This window comes from Aquila chrysaetos, chromosome 9 (genome assembly GCF_900496995.4).
Source record: "Aquila chrysaetos chrysaetos chromosome 9, bAquChr1.4, whole genome shotgun sequence".
NCBI lineage: Eukaryota > Metazoa > Chordata > Aves > Accipitriformes > Accipitridae > Aquila > Aquila chrysaetos.
Window position 1 is genome coordinate 31,216,089 of NC_044012.1, and position 16,558 is coordinate 31,232,646.

The 16,558-nt window shown below is 37.9% G+C and overlaps 2 protein-coding genes across 12 annotated transcripts in view; one reads left to right on the forward strand and one right to left on the reverse strand.

Annotated features, from left to right (window-relative positions):
* KNTC1 (kinetochore associated 1) overlaps positions 1–463 on the reverse strand; it is a 41,411-nt gene extending 40,948 nt beyond the window's left edge. For 6 of the 9 annotated variants that reach the window (XR_005933218.1, XM_041126199.1, XM_041126203.1 and 3 more), the window contains exon 1: positions 292–427. Coding sequence is in view for 6 of the 9 variants with exons in the window: in XM_041126199.1 (XP_040982133.1) it covers positions 292–294 (3 nt within the window). In the remaining 3 variants the exon portion in view is untranslated. Of the gene's footprint in view, positions 1–265 lie in introns of all 9 variants that reach the window. The other 3 variants (XM_041126201.1, XM_041126200.1, XM_041126206.1) reach the window with 3 other exon arrangements.
* On the forward strand, positions 423–16,075 carry RSRC2 (arginine and serine rich coiled-coil 2). Of its 3 annotated transcripts, none has more exons than XM_030024863.2 (10): positions 423–627; positions 3,687–3,843; positions 4,450–4,493; positions 7,147–7,359; positions 8,482–8,625; positions 12,352–12,474; positions 12,575–12,654; positions 13,275–13,507; positions 14,732–14,821; positions 15,422–16,075. In XM_030024863.2, exons 2-10 carry the CDS (start codon positions 3,763–3,765, stop codon positions 15,599–15,601), a joined length of 1,188 nt encoding a protein of 395 aa, XP_029880723.1. In that variant the 5' UTR covers positions 423–627; positions 3,687–3,762; the 3' UTR covers positions 15,602–16,075. The 3 variants fall into 3 exon arrangements, with proteins under 3 accessions (XP_029880723.1, XP_029880722.1, XP_029880724.1); XM_030024862.2 differs by having other exon boundaries at positions 424–627; positions 7,169–7,359; XM_030024864.1 differs by lacking the exon at positions 423–627 and adding an exon at positions 5,445–5,522.
* The last annotated feature ends 483 nt before the right edge of the window (positions 16,076–16,558 follow it).

Consider the following 16,558-nt stretch of genomic DNA (forward strand, 5'->3'; position numbering starts at 1 on the left):
ATTATTGATTTTATTATTCTATCGTGACTCTGCTTCTAGGAGGAAGGGTAGTACAGTAAGCCTCCCGAAGGCAAATCGCGTATTTAGAAAAGACAAAGTTAAGTCGCAGGAGCAATGAGGCTCCCAGGTGATGTCCCCAGCGGGCCTGGGCGAGGACAGGTTTCGCTCCCCAGACTGAAGGAAACGCAGTGCCACAGAGCCCTCCCCGCCACGCAGCGGACACCCCTGCCCACAAGGACCGCAAACCGTCCTCCCATCTCCTCACCGCAGCCCCGAGGGCCTGCGACAAACCATTACCACGCTTCCTCAGCCGCTTCAGGCTTTCAAATTGGCGGGAGCCCTGCCTAACGCTACGGTTCGCAGCGTGGGCCAAACTTCCTCCGAACGCGAACCGCACCGTTGCTAAGACACCCCCTAATCCTTCCCCGCCCCAGGATGCACCGCGGCTCCCTCGCTCCCTGCCGCCTTCCCCCGCCCCATGGTTACATCCGGGCGCCTGAAGGGAGAGGGAGGGCGGGGCGTGTCGCCTCGGTTCGCGAGCGCTACGGCCGCGGCTGTTGAGGGAGGTTGAGCTCCTTGTGAGGAGTCGTTGAAGGGGAGCGACGTCCCGGACGTTCGGTCATGGCGGTAAGCGTTGTTCGCTGCCGGGATATTAGGAGGGAGCCGAATTGGGAAGGGGGCTGCCGCGGGGCGGGAGGGAAGAGCGTGTGAGATGGGGAGGGCTGGGTCGGGAAGCCGTGTGCGCGGAGAGACAAAATGGCGCCTGCCGCTCCTTCGCTTGCCGGCGCCATGATGGGCCTCGGGCAGGGGGTGGCTGCTTTTCACCCATTACTACTCTCCCTGTTTCCAGAAGTTTCTGTTTCATTTCTCTGGGCTTGGAGAGGAGCGATGAGGCCTTGTGACCAAGGTCCTATCATTTCCTGGCCGGGGAGAGAAGTGTTGTGGGTATAGGAACAGGCATTTCTCAGAAGGATTGTGGGGCGCAGGTTCCCTGGGACGGGAGGAAGAGGGGATCGATTTGGCGGTTGGGCCATGCTCAGTTTTCGTTCATGTAGGTTTCCCTATCCTGTTATTTTTCTTTGTGTTTGATCACAGGCTTGCTATTTTCAGCATCTTATTGTACTCAGTGATTAATTATTTGCCCTCATCCTCCTGTTTTTATGGTTACTATGGATAGGAAACGCCTGTGCTGTAGTTATCACTGTCCTTTATGCTCATACATGGCCTAAGAGTGTAGATTTATTTTTTCTTAGAATTTGTTTGGATTGGTAACATATAAAGGTGTTTGTTCCATAATTGAGTTGAAGAACCAATAAGAGTAGTTATCAAACGCAATGCGGTTAATTTTTTTTCAAAAGTTATTAAAGTCTCGAGTGCAAAAAAACCAAACCCAAACGAACCAGACCCTAACGTGATAAAACTTTTCAAAGTTGACTTTGTGGTGTTTAATCTAGTATTTTAAGTTCTTGTCTTGAAAGTTTGACCAGTGGTGAAACAGAACAAGAGGACTGTAAACTTCTGGAGCAAATGAATTTTTTTTTTTTTTTAATGATGTATTTTCGGTTTATATAATTTAACCTGTTAAGAATAGGGTATTTTTTCTGTAAGAGGACTTGAAGAATTATGGACTTGTAGTTTTGCGCCTAGATTATAGGCACTCTTTTTGAGCTTTCTCTGAAGCAGTAGGTGAGGGGCTTGTTCAATGAAACAGCCTGTGGCCAATCCCACATGTACTTTAAGAACTGAGAATAGTCTCATTGGAGTCTGTCAGCCTTTTTTTGCCGTAGTTTTTGTAGAGCTGACAGATTTCTCTAAGGTGCAGTGCACAAGGGCATTGATGAGCAGCATTGTGTATAAGTAATGAGGCTGGTAGCCTTGGAAAATGTGGCAGTGGGCTCAATTTCAATTGGGTTCTAAGTTTAAAAACCCAGTTAACTTAGATTGTTAGCTGGTGTTCTCCTTATCCTTCACAAGTTCCTTGGAAATGTAAATTTATAGAAGTCTCAAAGTTCCTTTGAAACTTCTGCTAGCTGAGTCTTTTGGAAACCTTAGATGGAGAAGTGAGGGACTGAGTAGAAGTGGGGGGGGAAGTGTAGATAAGCAGATGATGGGTAGATGTGGAATGCTAAGGATTGTGGTGGCTAAGATCACAAATAGGGGAGTCAGTTCCTACTCTTTATCTAATGTTCTGAAGTTTTCAGGGTGGTGGGTGGTGTATCAATAGTATTCAGTGTCACTGAGACGCCAGTTAAAGCTACGCTGCAGATGCAATCTTAAGCAGTCAGCACTGTTGTCCATATGCTGGTGTGTTTTGAACTAGATATCAGTATACCATGTGAATGGAGAAGTGAACAGCTGCTTTATCTCTCTTAAAGGGATTTTACTGTAGATATATCTTTGTACAGATGCAAATTAATAAAGAATTGTGCAGACTAAACGCTAGTAGCTGAAATAGAAATCCAAAGATTTATCTGTAGCATGTTATGAAGAAAGTCTACCATTGATACACAGATATTACAGATTGTCATTAATATATTGTTGTGGTTTAAGAAAAACTAGCAGCTCTGTTTTCAAAGTAATGAATATAAACCAGCATTTTGAGAGCTTTTCACACTTCTTGTTCAGTTTGTAAATAAAACTGCAGCTGGTAGAAAGCCATGCAAGTTAGAGTCATCTGCTACGCTAAAATATCTTCATGAACAGCATTTCTGGGCCAAATTATCTCCTTAGTGAAATCTTCTGCAGCCACACAATGTTCAGAAGATTTGATTATAACTGCCATTTATATGATCAGAACAAGAGAGACCAATGAATCTATAAAGGCACTAATGAAAGCACATTCACCTTCTCAGTGTGTACTTCTTCCATTCTGTTCCTTTCATTGCACTGTACGCTGGTTGTACGCAGTTACTTCTCCCAGCTTTGAATCACAAAGCAGTCTTGACTGCTCTACACATGGTAAGTTTCTGGGTTTAGTCCTCCTAGATCAAGGTTTAAAAGGAATGGAGGGAACATCTTGGTTTTTGTCATCTAAGAAAAATGTGATACAGAAATTGCTGGGACAGGTGAATGTGACCTATATGTACTCTCATGCAAATACACATTTTTGCATAGAGATACTGTTTGAAGTTTTTCTTATTCCAAAGTTAGCTGTCTAACACTAATACAATATACCTCATTTCATTTCTCTTCAAAGTTCATTCTGTACTTCAGAATACTGTGGGGGTTTTGTGCTGTGCCTCAGTAATGCCCTAACTTGTGAGGTGACTTAGATCTGTTGGGACAGCATTGACCTTAAGTAATCTTAGTCATGTAAATGTTAAAAGGTAATTGACCTACAAACAGCACCATTTAGCAAAAACTGTGGATCAGAGTTTAGGCTTACTGATATTCTCGAAAGCGTGTGGAAAAAAGTAAAGTGCAGTCTAATGTCATGGGAGAGCAAAATGTTACTATGTATTAGTTGTCTTTTAATAAAGTCATGAAAAATCAATCTGTATGTGATTACACAGTTCACTGCAAGTCTATCAAGCTATTGCTTAACTAATAATGGAGTGGCTACTCAAGAGATTGTCTTTACAGAAAATAGTTCTAAGTGTGTCTTCAGAGGAGGAACTAAGTAAATAGTTTTTCTTGTTTTTTAGTCCTAAGTTTTTGGGTTTTAAACTTTCTGTCCTCACTTGTAGGGTAGTGATACAGAACGAGATGGAGTAGCCCCAGAAAAGTCCTCTCCAGAAAGAGAAAAGAAAAAGGAACAATCAGATGCCTCTAGTTCTCCCAGAACATCAAAGCATCATTATTCAAGATCACGCTCACGGTCAAGGGAGAGACGACGGAAGTCAGGTATGGTCTTCATAAAAGCAAAGTTGCTTAGTAATGTTCTGATCTGTGCTTGTAGAAATCTGTTTAAAGCCGTTTTGGAAAAAATGAACTGACTTAGCTCTAGTAACTTGTTAGAATTGGGAAAAAAATGAAGCTACTAATTTTGATTTTGTATCTTAAGTGTGTTCTATTGAAACTTTTCCATTTTAATGATAGAAGTGCTAAGGAAAAAGGTCTTGTGAATGTTCGTTCACAAGATGATGGATGGGGGTGGACAGAGGACAACACCAAACAGAAAACCATACTACTTTGTCTTTGGTTTAATTACATATGCTTAGACTGGGATACTTTTGCATGGTTGTAACAAAAACAAGGTTACCTGGCTGAAGAATGTGACTGGAGTAAGACATGGGCTAGTTTTTCATTGTCAGAGCATAAATAAAAGCAAAGAACTGGGAGTAACAGCTAACGTTTGCTTTCTGCAGTAGATATTCAAATAGTGCTGTTTGTTTTCTAAATCTCTATTCTTGACTTTTGGGGGTGGAATAACTGAAAGGAACTAGAAAGATTATAGCCAGCTGGTCTCCTCTTTAAGTTGGTAAATAACAGTAATGCTTTCTTCTGCAGATACTGAAGGAAGAAAACACAGAAGCCGGAGCAGAAGCAAAGAGGTAATTAACACTTTGTAGCGTTTAGGTAATTGTACAATACATCTTTAAAAGTATCTTGTAGTAATGCACATATGTGTAAACGTATATAAATGACTTTATGGTAAGTACAAGAAATTGGAAACTTTAAGCTTAAAAATGGATATGGAGATCCTTTCATAGTGAAGCATGATTGCAGCCATCATGTTGACAAGGTAATAGTTTTATAGAAAAATGCTTTCAGAAACTAGTAACTTAATGTTTGTCTTTTTTTTTTTTTGGTTTGTTGTTTTTTTTTGTTTGTTTGTTTTTTGCAAACAGCCAAAAGAAAGAATTCATGTGGAGAGAAGTAGAATGGTGTTCTTGATGACTTTCACAGAGCTTCCATTAACCAAAAGCCTTGGGTGGCTTTATTCCTGGCCAATGTTCAGGACTCTGTGATACATGCCCACCTACTTAAGTATATTAAAAATAATTCCCCACCTGACCAAGCTCTGTTTATTGCATCCTTTAATTGTAACGACTGTCATAGCTTGACAAACAAGCTGAGTCAGCTGGAAACATGACAGTAGGAGCAAAAATTTCAGAGGGCTGTCTCTTTTTATAAAAATAAATAAATAAATATCTGTGTGTATATATAGGGGAGTGAGAAGAGACAGCATCAGTAATACCTTGAAAATAACTGGCTTACACACCAGAGAGGAGATGAAATGAGCAAACCAGGAGCATTGAAATAGTCACAAAGAAGTTTAAGCTGTGTGGGGCAATAGCAGGCTGGGTCAGATGAGGGACTTTTCAACTTTTAACCCGGGTCAGTAACTTCTTCCCCCTTTCCAATGGAAGCTCTGTTTAAAAAAGGAGGAAAAAAAGAAAGAAAAAAAAAAAGGAAAAGAAAAATAATCTAGGAGAGTTTTTGTGAAATTGAATATATTGTTTAGCTCACATGATAACATTTCTATAATAAATCATACTCAGCGTGCTAATGCGCGAAGAGACTGAACTGAAGACGCTGCAGACTCAGATAGCAAAATTATAAGCCTACTTCATGATAAGGTAACTATTAGTCATTCAAACTCATATTTCCCTTAAAAATATCTTAAATCCGTTATGGGATATAATGGTGGTTTATTACTAAGTGTGTGCCTGGAAGACATGATTTAAAAAAAAAAAAATTAAAATCTCTTTTTAATGTTTAAAAAAAAAAAAAGTCCTCGCTTAAAATTATGTCCAGTGTTTTGCCATGCTGTTGGATCTAATCTTACACAATTTATTTAGCAATTTCTAAGTTTCACAGAGTGAACAGATAAGGAACAATGTCCCACAGTAGATTTACTGTGTTCATTCATTTGCAAGATTAAGCTCTTTGTAGACTAAATACTGAATATCAGTAATTATTTTTAATACGTATATTGGAACGACGACTTGCATAAAAACAAAATGTACAGGTTAACATCTCAAACTTCAGATGTGTTTTTATGTAACAACTGAGTATTCAAGGAGTTAAGAATAAAATACTGTAGGAAGAAAAATATATAGCATTATTGTATACTTGAAGAACTATAATCAAATATATTTAGAAACAGATATATATTAATAAGCAGTTAGAAAGGCTTGGGTAAATGGGTATAAGCTAATTATAGCATCTTCTCCAGACTTGTTTCTTTTGAGAGAGAGTTATGATTATAGGAAAGGTTTTACGAGTAGTTAACAGATTTAGATAAGCAAAAAAATGCACTGAAGAATTGGGTTTTGGTCTAAAATGAATGTATCGTGCTTAAATGGTGACTTGAAACAAAACATTATTTAACCTTTAGACTTAAGTGGGCTATGCTTTTGCGCTAGAAAGATTTCAAAATAAACTGGATATATTAAGAAAAGGTGTTGATGTCATGACTTAGTCTCTAAGGAAAACACTGGCAAAAATCAGGCCTGACCTTGCTAAGTATTTTTGGCATTGCGGCTATAAAAAGGAATCTTTTTTTAAGAGGCACTGCAGGAAGAAATTGCGGTATAGTGGAGCAGCATTTCTTTAATTTAAAACTACTGTGGGAAGTCTCAGAGTGATGCATGTTAGTTTTAAATACTAAAAATGGGATGACAACCATGTAACTTACTGCTTTTTAAAAACTGTTGGAACTTACTGACTGAGGAGAGTTTTGCTCTAAAAATCAGTTACCTAATAAGGGATAGAAAATTGTTTTAGTGCTAAAAGCAAGATAGTACATGTCTGCAACTATGTTTGGATTTTAGTAACTTTCTACCTGGTAGAGGTTTAGGCAAATACTAAATATTCACTCCAAATTGAGTGTGTGTATATATATGCATATTCATAAATTGTCAGGTACTTCAAGATAGATACTTCTTATGTGTTTGGAATGGAGACAGTAACTGAGAATTACAGTTGTTTTTGTTACAATGCTGTGAACTCTTATGTGGAAACACTGTAAAGATACCTTGATGGGTGCTTTAGAAATCCTTTAGAAAGTGGGGAGGAGGGAAAAGGGGGAAAAAAGATAGTGTGCATTTGCAACTTTGGATAGTTGGTGGCATTAGGTAAAATAGCCATCACTCATGATTGAGTCATACTCCTAAGGTTACTAATGTTGCATCACAGCTTATCATTTTTTATCTTCTGATACCCATACTAACTCTCTTTGTTGCACTATTTTCCTGAAAGAACCAACTTCTTCTTAAAACAGGCAAGAAGACATGAATCCAAAGAGAAGTCCTCCAAGAAGCACAAATCTGAAGACCACAATGACAAAGAACATTCTTCTGACAAGGGAAGAGATAGCCTAAATTCATCTGAAAACGGTGAGGATAGACATAAACGCAAAGAGAGAAAATCATCAAGAGGGAGGAGTCATTCAAGATCCAGGTCTCGTGAAAGGTAAGTTGTTTTACATGATTATTCTCTTTTAAGTGCATTTGCAAAAGCAATGTTTGGAATTTGTGTAGACTTCTGAAGTACAGCTCAATTATATTACTGATCTAATTTAACTCTAAAGCATCAGTTTATATTGCACGTTTCAGTTTTCATTGGGTAGTGCATTTGCCGCTACTTTTTTTTTTTCAGATTGGTTCTGAGGAAAAGTACAAAATGTCTCTAAGGCTTTATATAGGTGATCTGTCTCATGTTTATAGTTAGCTTACAGAGTATAGAAAATTTATAAACAGGGTGTATTAAATGTTCCTGTTTTCAGTGACAGTAAAGAAAATACACCTTAGCAATGTCATGGCTTTTTACCTCCTAAATCAAGAGTTTATCCAGGGACAATGCTGTCTAAGCTGCCTTGCGCAGTAGGCCACCTAGCACACTTGTGGTAGGAGAATTGCTTGGGACAAAAGAGGTTGCTGCCAGCAGAACTTTTCAGCAAGTTTGGCTCATAGCTGAGGGATCTGTAGCAAACATGATAGCAAGGAACAAACTTCAGCTAATGAGGGAGCATGTGTGACACAAGCTGAAATTTGGGCATCTCTTCCCTAAGGTATTGGAGTACTCAAGGCCAGGCTGGATGGGGCTTTGAGCAACCTGGTCTAGTGGAAGGTGTCCCTGCCCATGGCAGGGGGGTTGGAACTAGATGGTCTTTAAGGTCTCTTCTAACCCAAACCATTCTGTGATTCTCTGAATATCATGGGGAGGAGGAGAGTATTGTTGCCTTGAATTCAAGACTTGTGCATCAGATTAGTTTGGCTGTGTATTTGTTTTGAGATGTACACTTTAATGAGCAACTAAAAATAGCTATATTGATGAGTATGACTGTTTACATAAACTCTGTGTAACTCACTTGTCTGTTGTGGCTGGTGGTAGTGTTTGATTCCTTTATCATTTCATCTCCTGGTCTTACAACTTAAACTGTTCCAGGCATGAACTCTTCCGTGTGTAGTTTGCAGTCTCCCCACCCTGCCTGATGCATTTTGCCCTGTGGTGATGAACCTATATGTAAGTCCTTAAGTAGAAGCTGAATTTAAACATGAGAATATATGTAAGAATTTGGGACATGTGTTTCAGACGTCATCGTAGTAGAAGTCGTGATAGGAAAAAATCCCGATCTCGCAGCAGAGAGAGAAAACGACGTATAAGATCTCGTTCTAGATCAAGATCTAGACACAGACATAGAAGCAGAAGTAAAAGCAGAACTAGGAGTAGAAGCAGGTGAGTGTTACCTTCCATATACGCTTAGTAGTGGTGTTTGGTTGAATGTTCTGTGACAGGCTGATGTATAGAAAAATAATGGGTTTGCCAGTTAATGTCTATTCAGTGTAACTAAATGTGTTTGGCTTTTTCTCAGCTGTTTTGATATAGTGGGTTAAGGATGACTATGCATACATTTACAGAAACATTTGTCCTAGACAGCTTAAATGTCTCAGATTCTCGGCTTTTCATAGCATGATTCTTGCTAGTAATTAGAAATGCTTTACTAGTTATTTTGTGGGTATCTTATAAAACCACCATTTTAGAACTTCTGACTGATAAAATAGAAGGAAAGTAAATAATATTTTGCCTAGGAACGATTACCACAGTTCAAGCTCTTTTTGGCTGCTTAGACCACAACTGAATTTACTATTTTAAATAGGATATTTAAATGATACTTAAGTGGGAAAAACTGAAGAATAAGGTACAACTAACCCTTTCATGTGTTTGATACGAGAGTAGTGTGGTTGGCAAATCACTACTGTAAAAATACTATAGTATTTATCTCTTCGTGTATATATCATAAAAGGGAAGTTTAACTGGGAGTCACTGGCTGCCGTAGCAGATACACTGATCAGACGCTAATCCTGATCAGCTCCACAAAGTTCATTTAAAAATTTGTCTTGTCTGTTAACTAGCACGGTTAGTGTAGCGTTAAGGTGAATTTTGAGTCAGATGGACTTTCTGATCTGAATGTACTATTCTGTGTTAGTGATTACTAACTCCTTTTTGTCAAGTTCAACAGGAGAATATTTATCATGTTAATTTTTCCTCCCTATCTTGGGTGTCTCCATTTCTTCCTTAAACTTAAATTCTAGAAGCACAGATTGAAACACTCTAGCTAGATACATACTGGCTTATTCTGGGTCTGACAGGGTTGAGATCCATGCCTCACCTGGAATATGCTAGAGTTGAGGTTTTCATCACTGTATAGAAGTTGATGTTTTCCAATACTGATGAATCATTCAGTATTTTGGTGTAGAGTTCTGAGTCTATTTGTATGTGTTAGCTTTGCATTCTTAATGCCCTGTAGGATTTTCTGAATGAGTAAGCTGAAATATGACTTAATGACTACTACAGTTGTGTTTTTCCCCTCCTACTTGTTTAAAGTAAAACACGTCGTTTGAATGCAAATTGGTGTCCCTTCAGAGCTCCCAAGAAAGTGTTGCCAGTGTTCCAGTTCATTTAGTAGTATTTTCACTAGAGTATTTTAAATTGCATATTTAAAGGATGTAGAAGTTGGTTATAACTACTCAACATTACAGTGGGTCATTGGAGACTTTAGAATATAGCACACTCATGTAATGCTACAACATCACTTGTGAAACTGTTAAGAAGACTTCTTTCTGAAGAACTAGTTGAATTACATGGTTTGTGTCATATTTTATTTTGGCATGCACTTTATACCAAACTTTCAGCTGGGGTGAGTAGAGCTGGGTCTCCAGTTGGTATACATGTTACTTGCATTTAATGGTATTTAAGCCACCTTCAGCATGATGTGTAAGGCTTCAGTTCCCCATTATTTTCAGTTATTACAGATGATGTGCATTTACTGTTTCTAAAAGTCACTTTGAACGTTCTGCGTTTAATGGCTCCATGAAAACTTCACATCCCAGAATAGTTTTCTGCTTCTGCAGCGTAATTCACATTACCTAAAACAGAACAGCAAATGTGGGAAGAAAAAGTAAGGGAGCTTAGGAATTTCTTCAGCTGGAAACATGCCTTGTTGGATAGTGATGGACATACTGCAAGAATCAATTTCTTTTCTACTGTTTTTGCCTTGCAAATCCTAGAGAAGGAAAATAAGTGAGGCATAAGTTTTTTTTAACAGTAGCTAGAACACTTCATCAAGTTGTGGGCTTAGGTGAAGCCTTTGGAAAGAGAATTGTGGGGCAAGCCTCAATGAAAACTCTTCACAAACCAGATAAACATGATGTGGAAACCTACCCTGTTAAAACTCAACTGTGAAATGAATTCCCTCATTCATGAAATGCAATATTTGTTGTGTTACAGTTAACAGGCTATGACAGAAGCATTTGTAAATAGTAGAGCTTGAGCTTCTCCTGATGGTTCTTTGCATAATCTCAAGCTCATGTTTTCAAGTGATCTGTCCTCACTAGTGTTTAAACTGTAATCTTTTTGTTCTGTGAGCGTGTAGACCCTCCTGGCAGTTCTCTTTTAGCATGGCTCTGATTAAATGCTAGGTGGAAAACATGACACCATCTGCTTGTTTCAAATGGAAATACTTAAATACAAAAGCTCAAATATTTATTTCCTTGATGTTTACCAGTGCAATAAAGCATCAGACCAAAGACAAGACCAAACTACAATAGTCAGCACGGGAAAAATGAAGGTATCTTTGAAACATGCATTACATCTTATCTCAGGAATGCAGATCTGTCACTTCCCAGTGCCTGAATCTGCATCTTGTCATCTTCTATGAAAAGATAAGTTTTGCCTCCTTTGTATTCTACCAGATTTGTCATGTAAACAAGGATCACTTTTTGTAACTTCAGTCTACGTTTCATGATGTTTGTAGATGCTGCCCAAGTTGCAAGCAGAAGAAACAGAATATCTGAATGCCATTTAAAGTGGCTGTTGTCAAGTTAGCTATTATCTCAAATGGTTGATAATAACATTTAACTATAAAATTGCAGAAACATCTTTGTGCATCTCAACTTACTGTTTATGGCAAATCTGGGAAAAATGTGAGTGATACCTCCTGTAATTTAAGCTTTATTGGACACTTCCAGTATTTGTGACTTCCTTGTTTAAAACATCAGTGTCAGAGGCTTAAACAGGGATAAACCATATCTCTTGTAATGTAGATATTAATGGTCCTGGCAAAGAGAAATACTGCTAATAGTACTTTATATGTGTATTTTGAGCAGCTGTTGCTTAGATGGGACTAGATGTATATGTCAGAAGAACAGCTTCTACTTGTGAGGATGTGGGGAGAAGGTTACTAAAGGAGAAATTAACTGAGTATTTTGATATTTTGCTTAAAAATACACTTTAACTGGATTCTTTTCAGATTGTCAGGCTCCAGATAATGCATGCTTCATAGTTGTCTGCACAGTACCGTCCTTCTCAAGAGCAAATGTGAGACAAATCACATGTGTTTAAACCAGCTCTCCCATTTAGCTTGATAGTCTCCCTCAAACAGTTGTCCAAAGTACATTTAGTGAAGAGTATACAGAAGGGAGATAAATACTAATTTCCCTGAGTACTATTCCAGTTTTTAAATCAGGCCTCTTCAAAATGCTCATTTTTAATATGATTATAGTGCTGTGAGGTCTTTTATGGTTTTAAAGCATTCTTGCAACTTGATCCATTTTACAGTTTTCTTGCAATTGACTTTACTGAAAGTTACATGATGTTTTTTTCTTGCCAGGTTTTAGAATTAAAATCTCTAGAGCAGATCTATTTGTTCTAAACACTAAGTATAAGAGGGTAAATGAATACCCAGAATTACACATGCCGTTACATCTTGCAGTTGGAAGTCTTGGGTTTTAGCTCTGTCTTGCTACAAGGCAAGTGTGACTGTTACACTGTTACAGTATAATCTCAGAGCTGTCCAAATTAATCATCAGGCAATTTTTCAGAGTTGTGATCAAACACATTATGAAACGTTAAGGTATATATGTACTTTCATTGTTTTAGCAATTCTGTTAAATTTGGTTACAGAGAGCGAAAGAAAAGAATTGAAAAGCCCCGAAGGTTCAGCAGGAGTCACAGCCGGAGTCCGAGTCCACCCCCTTTTCGGGGACGAAATACAGCTATGGATGCACAGGAAGCATTAGCCAGAAGGTCAGAAGTTGTTATGATTTTGGTGATATGTGACGTAAATAAGCTGCTGCTGTTGACTTTGCTTGTCTAAATATTTTTATTCTCATCTACTTACTTCTAGACTGGAAAGAGCAAAGAAACTGCAAGAACAGAGAGAGAAAGAAATGGTTGAAAAACAGAAGCAACAGGAAATGGCTGCAGGTAGTCCATGTATATTATATTAATTCCCAAACAGTAGTGTGAGTGGAAGATATTGTAGGCTTATGTGCTGAGTATTACAGTCCTGTCGAACAAGTGTGCAGGTTGTCTTTCTTTGTATAATTGTTAACTTGGTCCATATATAAGAACCACAACTAGAACTAGGAAACGTTTGGAAAAAAAACCAAACAAACAAAACAAAAGAACCACATAAAACCCCAACAAAAACGATCAGGATTTCTTACCACTTACTGAGTATGCAACAGAAATGTTGTATGTTAGGCTGGTAAATGATTTCATGATGGTCATTGGACCCTTCTTTTATGCATCATTAAGCAAGAGTTTGAAAGCTATTGCCAGCTCAGGGTTATTTAGAAGCATGAGGTACATTAGTTTCACTTTTAGTTCTGGTTTATTAAAACCATTGGAGACTTGTTTCTTAATTACAAATAACGTGTATTTTTATCATGGATTTGTTATTCAGACATTTTCAACTTATTTCTGGTAAAGGGAGTGTTTGGGGGTTTTATTTGTTGATTGGGGGGGGGGGGGATGTTGTTTGTTTTCTTTTTCAAAAGAAGTCAGAACTCACTGTCTGATAGCAAGTTACCTTTCTTCTTTAGCGGCTGCAGCCACTGGAGGTTCCGTTATTAATGTTGCTGCCCTTCTGGCATCGGGAACACAAGTGACTCCTCAAATAGCCATGGCAGCTCAAATGGCAGCACTGCAAGCAAAAGCACTAGCAGAGACTGGAATAGCTGTACCTAGCTATTATAACCCGGCAGCAGTGAATCCAATGAAATTCGCTGAGCAAGAGAAAAAGCGGAAGATGCTTTGGCAAGGCAAAAAGGAAGGGGTAATGTTGTCTTTTCTTACTTTCATAAAACTTGTTTGGAAACATTTTGCACTCACACAGTTTAAGGATGCTTATTAATGTTATTTCCAGCAAAATTACTATCATACCTGTTAGGCAGTTTCCCTATTAATAGCAGCCCAAGGTAAAAACTTCAGGAGTGAAAGGACTAAGATAACTAGACCTTCAGTAGCAAATGGTTGTGACACAAGCCTTAGGCAAACCCGTAATGTCATAAAACTTAAGAGGTATAATTAGATCTTAATGTTACTTCTGTCAGTTTACCTACAACTTACAACTAAATATCAGATACAGGTGGTCTATTTTTACTGAAAAGTGATGGCTAAGGTATAGAGCTGTAATTGGCTACTCCTTTCTGTGACTGTGGAGATTTTTCCTTTGCTGGTTGTATCCTGTCCAATTCCAGGCTTCAAAAACAAGTCTGCTAACCTTGCTAGGAACTTTTCAGGAGTAGAGTAATGCATTGCTAACACTAACAAAAGTTACAAAAAGCCTTCAGGCTTTTACGCTGTGTCAAATAAATGCTCTTGCAATTAGCCAAGTATAGGCCTCCAAATGAAAAAGGCTCCTGTGGCAGTTGCTTTTTCAGAAAGTCGCTGGATTTGAGTACAGGTTTTGCCTGGTGATACTATGGAAAAAATGGTGCTCTAATATTTGTATTTTTGTCTTTTGATATGCTATTATAGAAGTGTGTTTGTTACATTAATTATCATCATGTGTCTGTTATGTAACAAGCTTACTTAGCTTTTCACAGACCGTTTCGTAAGATGTGAAAAACTGAAACTGGTTCATGTGGCATTGATGGGAGACGAAAGGGAGGGAAGAAGAAACCTGAATGCTAGGCAGTTCTTCCTGAATTGTGCTTTATATTGATTAAATGGAATAAGCAAATTCGTTTTTTCTATAATTCACTTGAAGCAGTGCATTCTGACAAGGTTTCCAAACTTTATGGAAGTGAGTGCAATCTACCCAAGTAAAGAATATGCCTCCATTTTGAAACCTATGGTTAAGCAGACGTCCCTTGCAAAGAGTTTCTGTGAGGATGCTGCAGGAATGTCAGATGTGACTTGGAAACCTTTTCCTTCCAGCTCTGCTGGCGCTGCACAATGGGCTTATTCTTAATACTGCTTTTTTGCTTGCTACTGTATTGTGATATTAATGGAAACTTATATAAAAAGGTGATATATCTTTTTTTAACTTGTACAGGATAAATCACAGTCTGCAGAAATATGGGAAAAATTAAATTTTGGAAACAAGGACCAAAATGTCAAATTCAGAAAACTCATGGGCATTAAGGTAAAGAGTTCTGAATGTGTAATTAAGTTTATTAATTGTAGGATAGTGATTTCTTTTTTATTTTAAAGTGTACCTTAACCAGTAAAGATGTTAGTGAACCTGATACTACCTGATGTAGTTAAGAACTTTAAGTATTTCTCATTAAAGTCACAAGCAGCATCTAAATCTGAATTCAATTCAAATTCCAGAATTTCATTATGTTTCTGGCTAACAAGGCAACTGTTATGATCCGTAACAACAGTGGTAACTAACCATAATGTTATAAATCATAATGTTATAAATGTTTTTAATATTTTTATAACATATGTTATAAATCATATGTTATAATCATAATGTTATAAAACAGTATTGCTTTGTATAGATAGTTGGAGACATTTATTTGAATGAGTTACAACAAGGAGCTGGTTGAAGGTCTCTACATGTTTCTCGACAGTGAGAGGGAAGCTATGCTAGAATGTTACAGCAATAAAACCAAATGCTTGAATTCTAACTAGCTTTTGAAAACTACAAAGCAAAATTCTTATGTTTAGGACACCTGTAGTATATGAAAACACCACTTCCTACACAACTAAAGTTTGTTTTCCTCTGTCTGGTTTCTAGAGTGAGGATGAAGCTGGCTGTAGTTCCGTGGATGAAGAGAGTTATAAAACGCTGAAACAACAGGAAGAGGTTTTCAGAAATCTAGATGCACAGTATGAAATGGCAAGATCACAGACTCATACGCAAAGAGGAATGGGATTGGGGTTTACATCTTCAATGCGAGGAATGGATGCAGTTTGAAAAAAAAAAAAAAAAAAAAAAAGGCAGTTTTAAAGTTTGGGACTATGGAAGGTTCTTGTTCAAATGTTGGGTCCTTGTTCACCAAAAAGCTAGCATTCTAGCTTGCATGGGTGTTGCATTGACTTTAATTTATTGAAAAATACAATTTTTTTGTAAATATCAGATCAGTGATACTGGTGTTAGTGTTGTAATCAGGTTATACCCACTTCCATTAAACTTGACAGAACTATAGGAGGACAGTATTTTTTAGTTAAAGTTCTACTTTTCAAACCAAGCAGCAGATGGGATAAACTCATACATGGATATTTCGTGTCCACTGTCTTGTGTACTTTTGTACTTTAACCTTGTACAGTTATTTCCAATTCTTGAAACATGAAAGAAACATTGTGTAGATGTTATTTAGCGGTCTGGGCCAATAGGCACATAATCCAGTGCAAAAAACCTGGTTAATAATAAAGACATTTTTTTCTCTAAGGTCTTACTTTACATTAAGTTGTCTTTTGGGCCAAACTCTAAGGGAGCTAATTAAGGTATGTCAAGAAAACTTGAGAAGTCAGAAATAGAGTGTGTGTTTTGCTTTGCTTATTTTGAAGTAGGTTTTTCCTAAAATGAGGAGGTTTGCAGTATGGAGCACAATGCATGGTGATGACTGCTGAACTTGTTTTATGTGTGTTTGGTTTTTTTTCAATTTGATACTAAAATTTTAGGAAAGAGAGAGGGATAACCAAACCCTTGGGGAGCAAGGTAGGACGTTAAAGCCCCTTGTTAATACTTCAGTACTTAAAAGTGTGTTCTGATTTTTGTAGTAGATTATATAAGCTTGTCTTAGAACAGCTGTATCTGGGCATGTTAAATGCAGGAGGCAGAGCCTTAACAGGAGCGTGACTCTTGGAGTTCCAGGGCAGGATGCAGTTTGGACGGGGCCTTTGCTGCAGACAGCCTGCTTAAAAATACTCT

Bases quoted from the DNA above. Each gene is read 5' to 3' on its own strand.
- RSRC2 (XM_030024862.2), top strand. The intron at 3,844-4,449 runs GTATGGTCTTCA...TTTCTTCTGCAG, and splicing joins GGAGAGACGACGGAAGTCAG to ATACTGAAGGAAGAAAACAC. The intron at 8,626-12,351 runs GTGAGTGTTACC...ATTTGGTTACAG, and splicing joins AGAACTAGGAGTAGAAGCAG to AGAGCGAAAGAAAAGAATTG.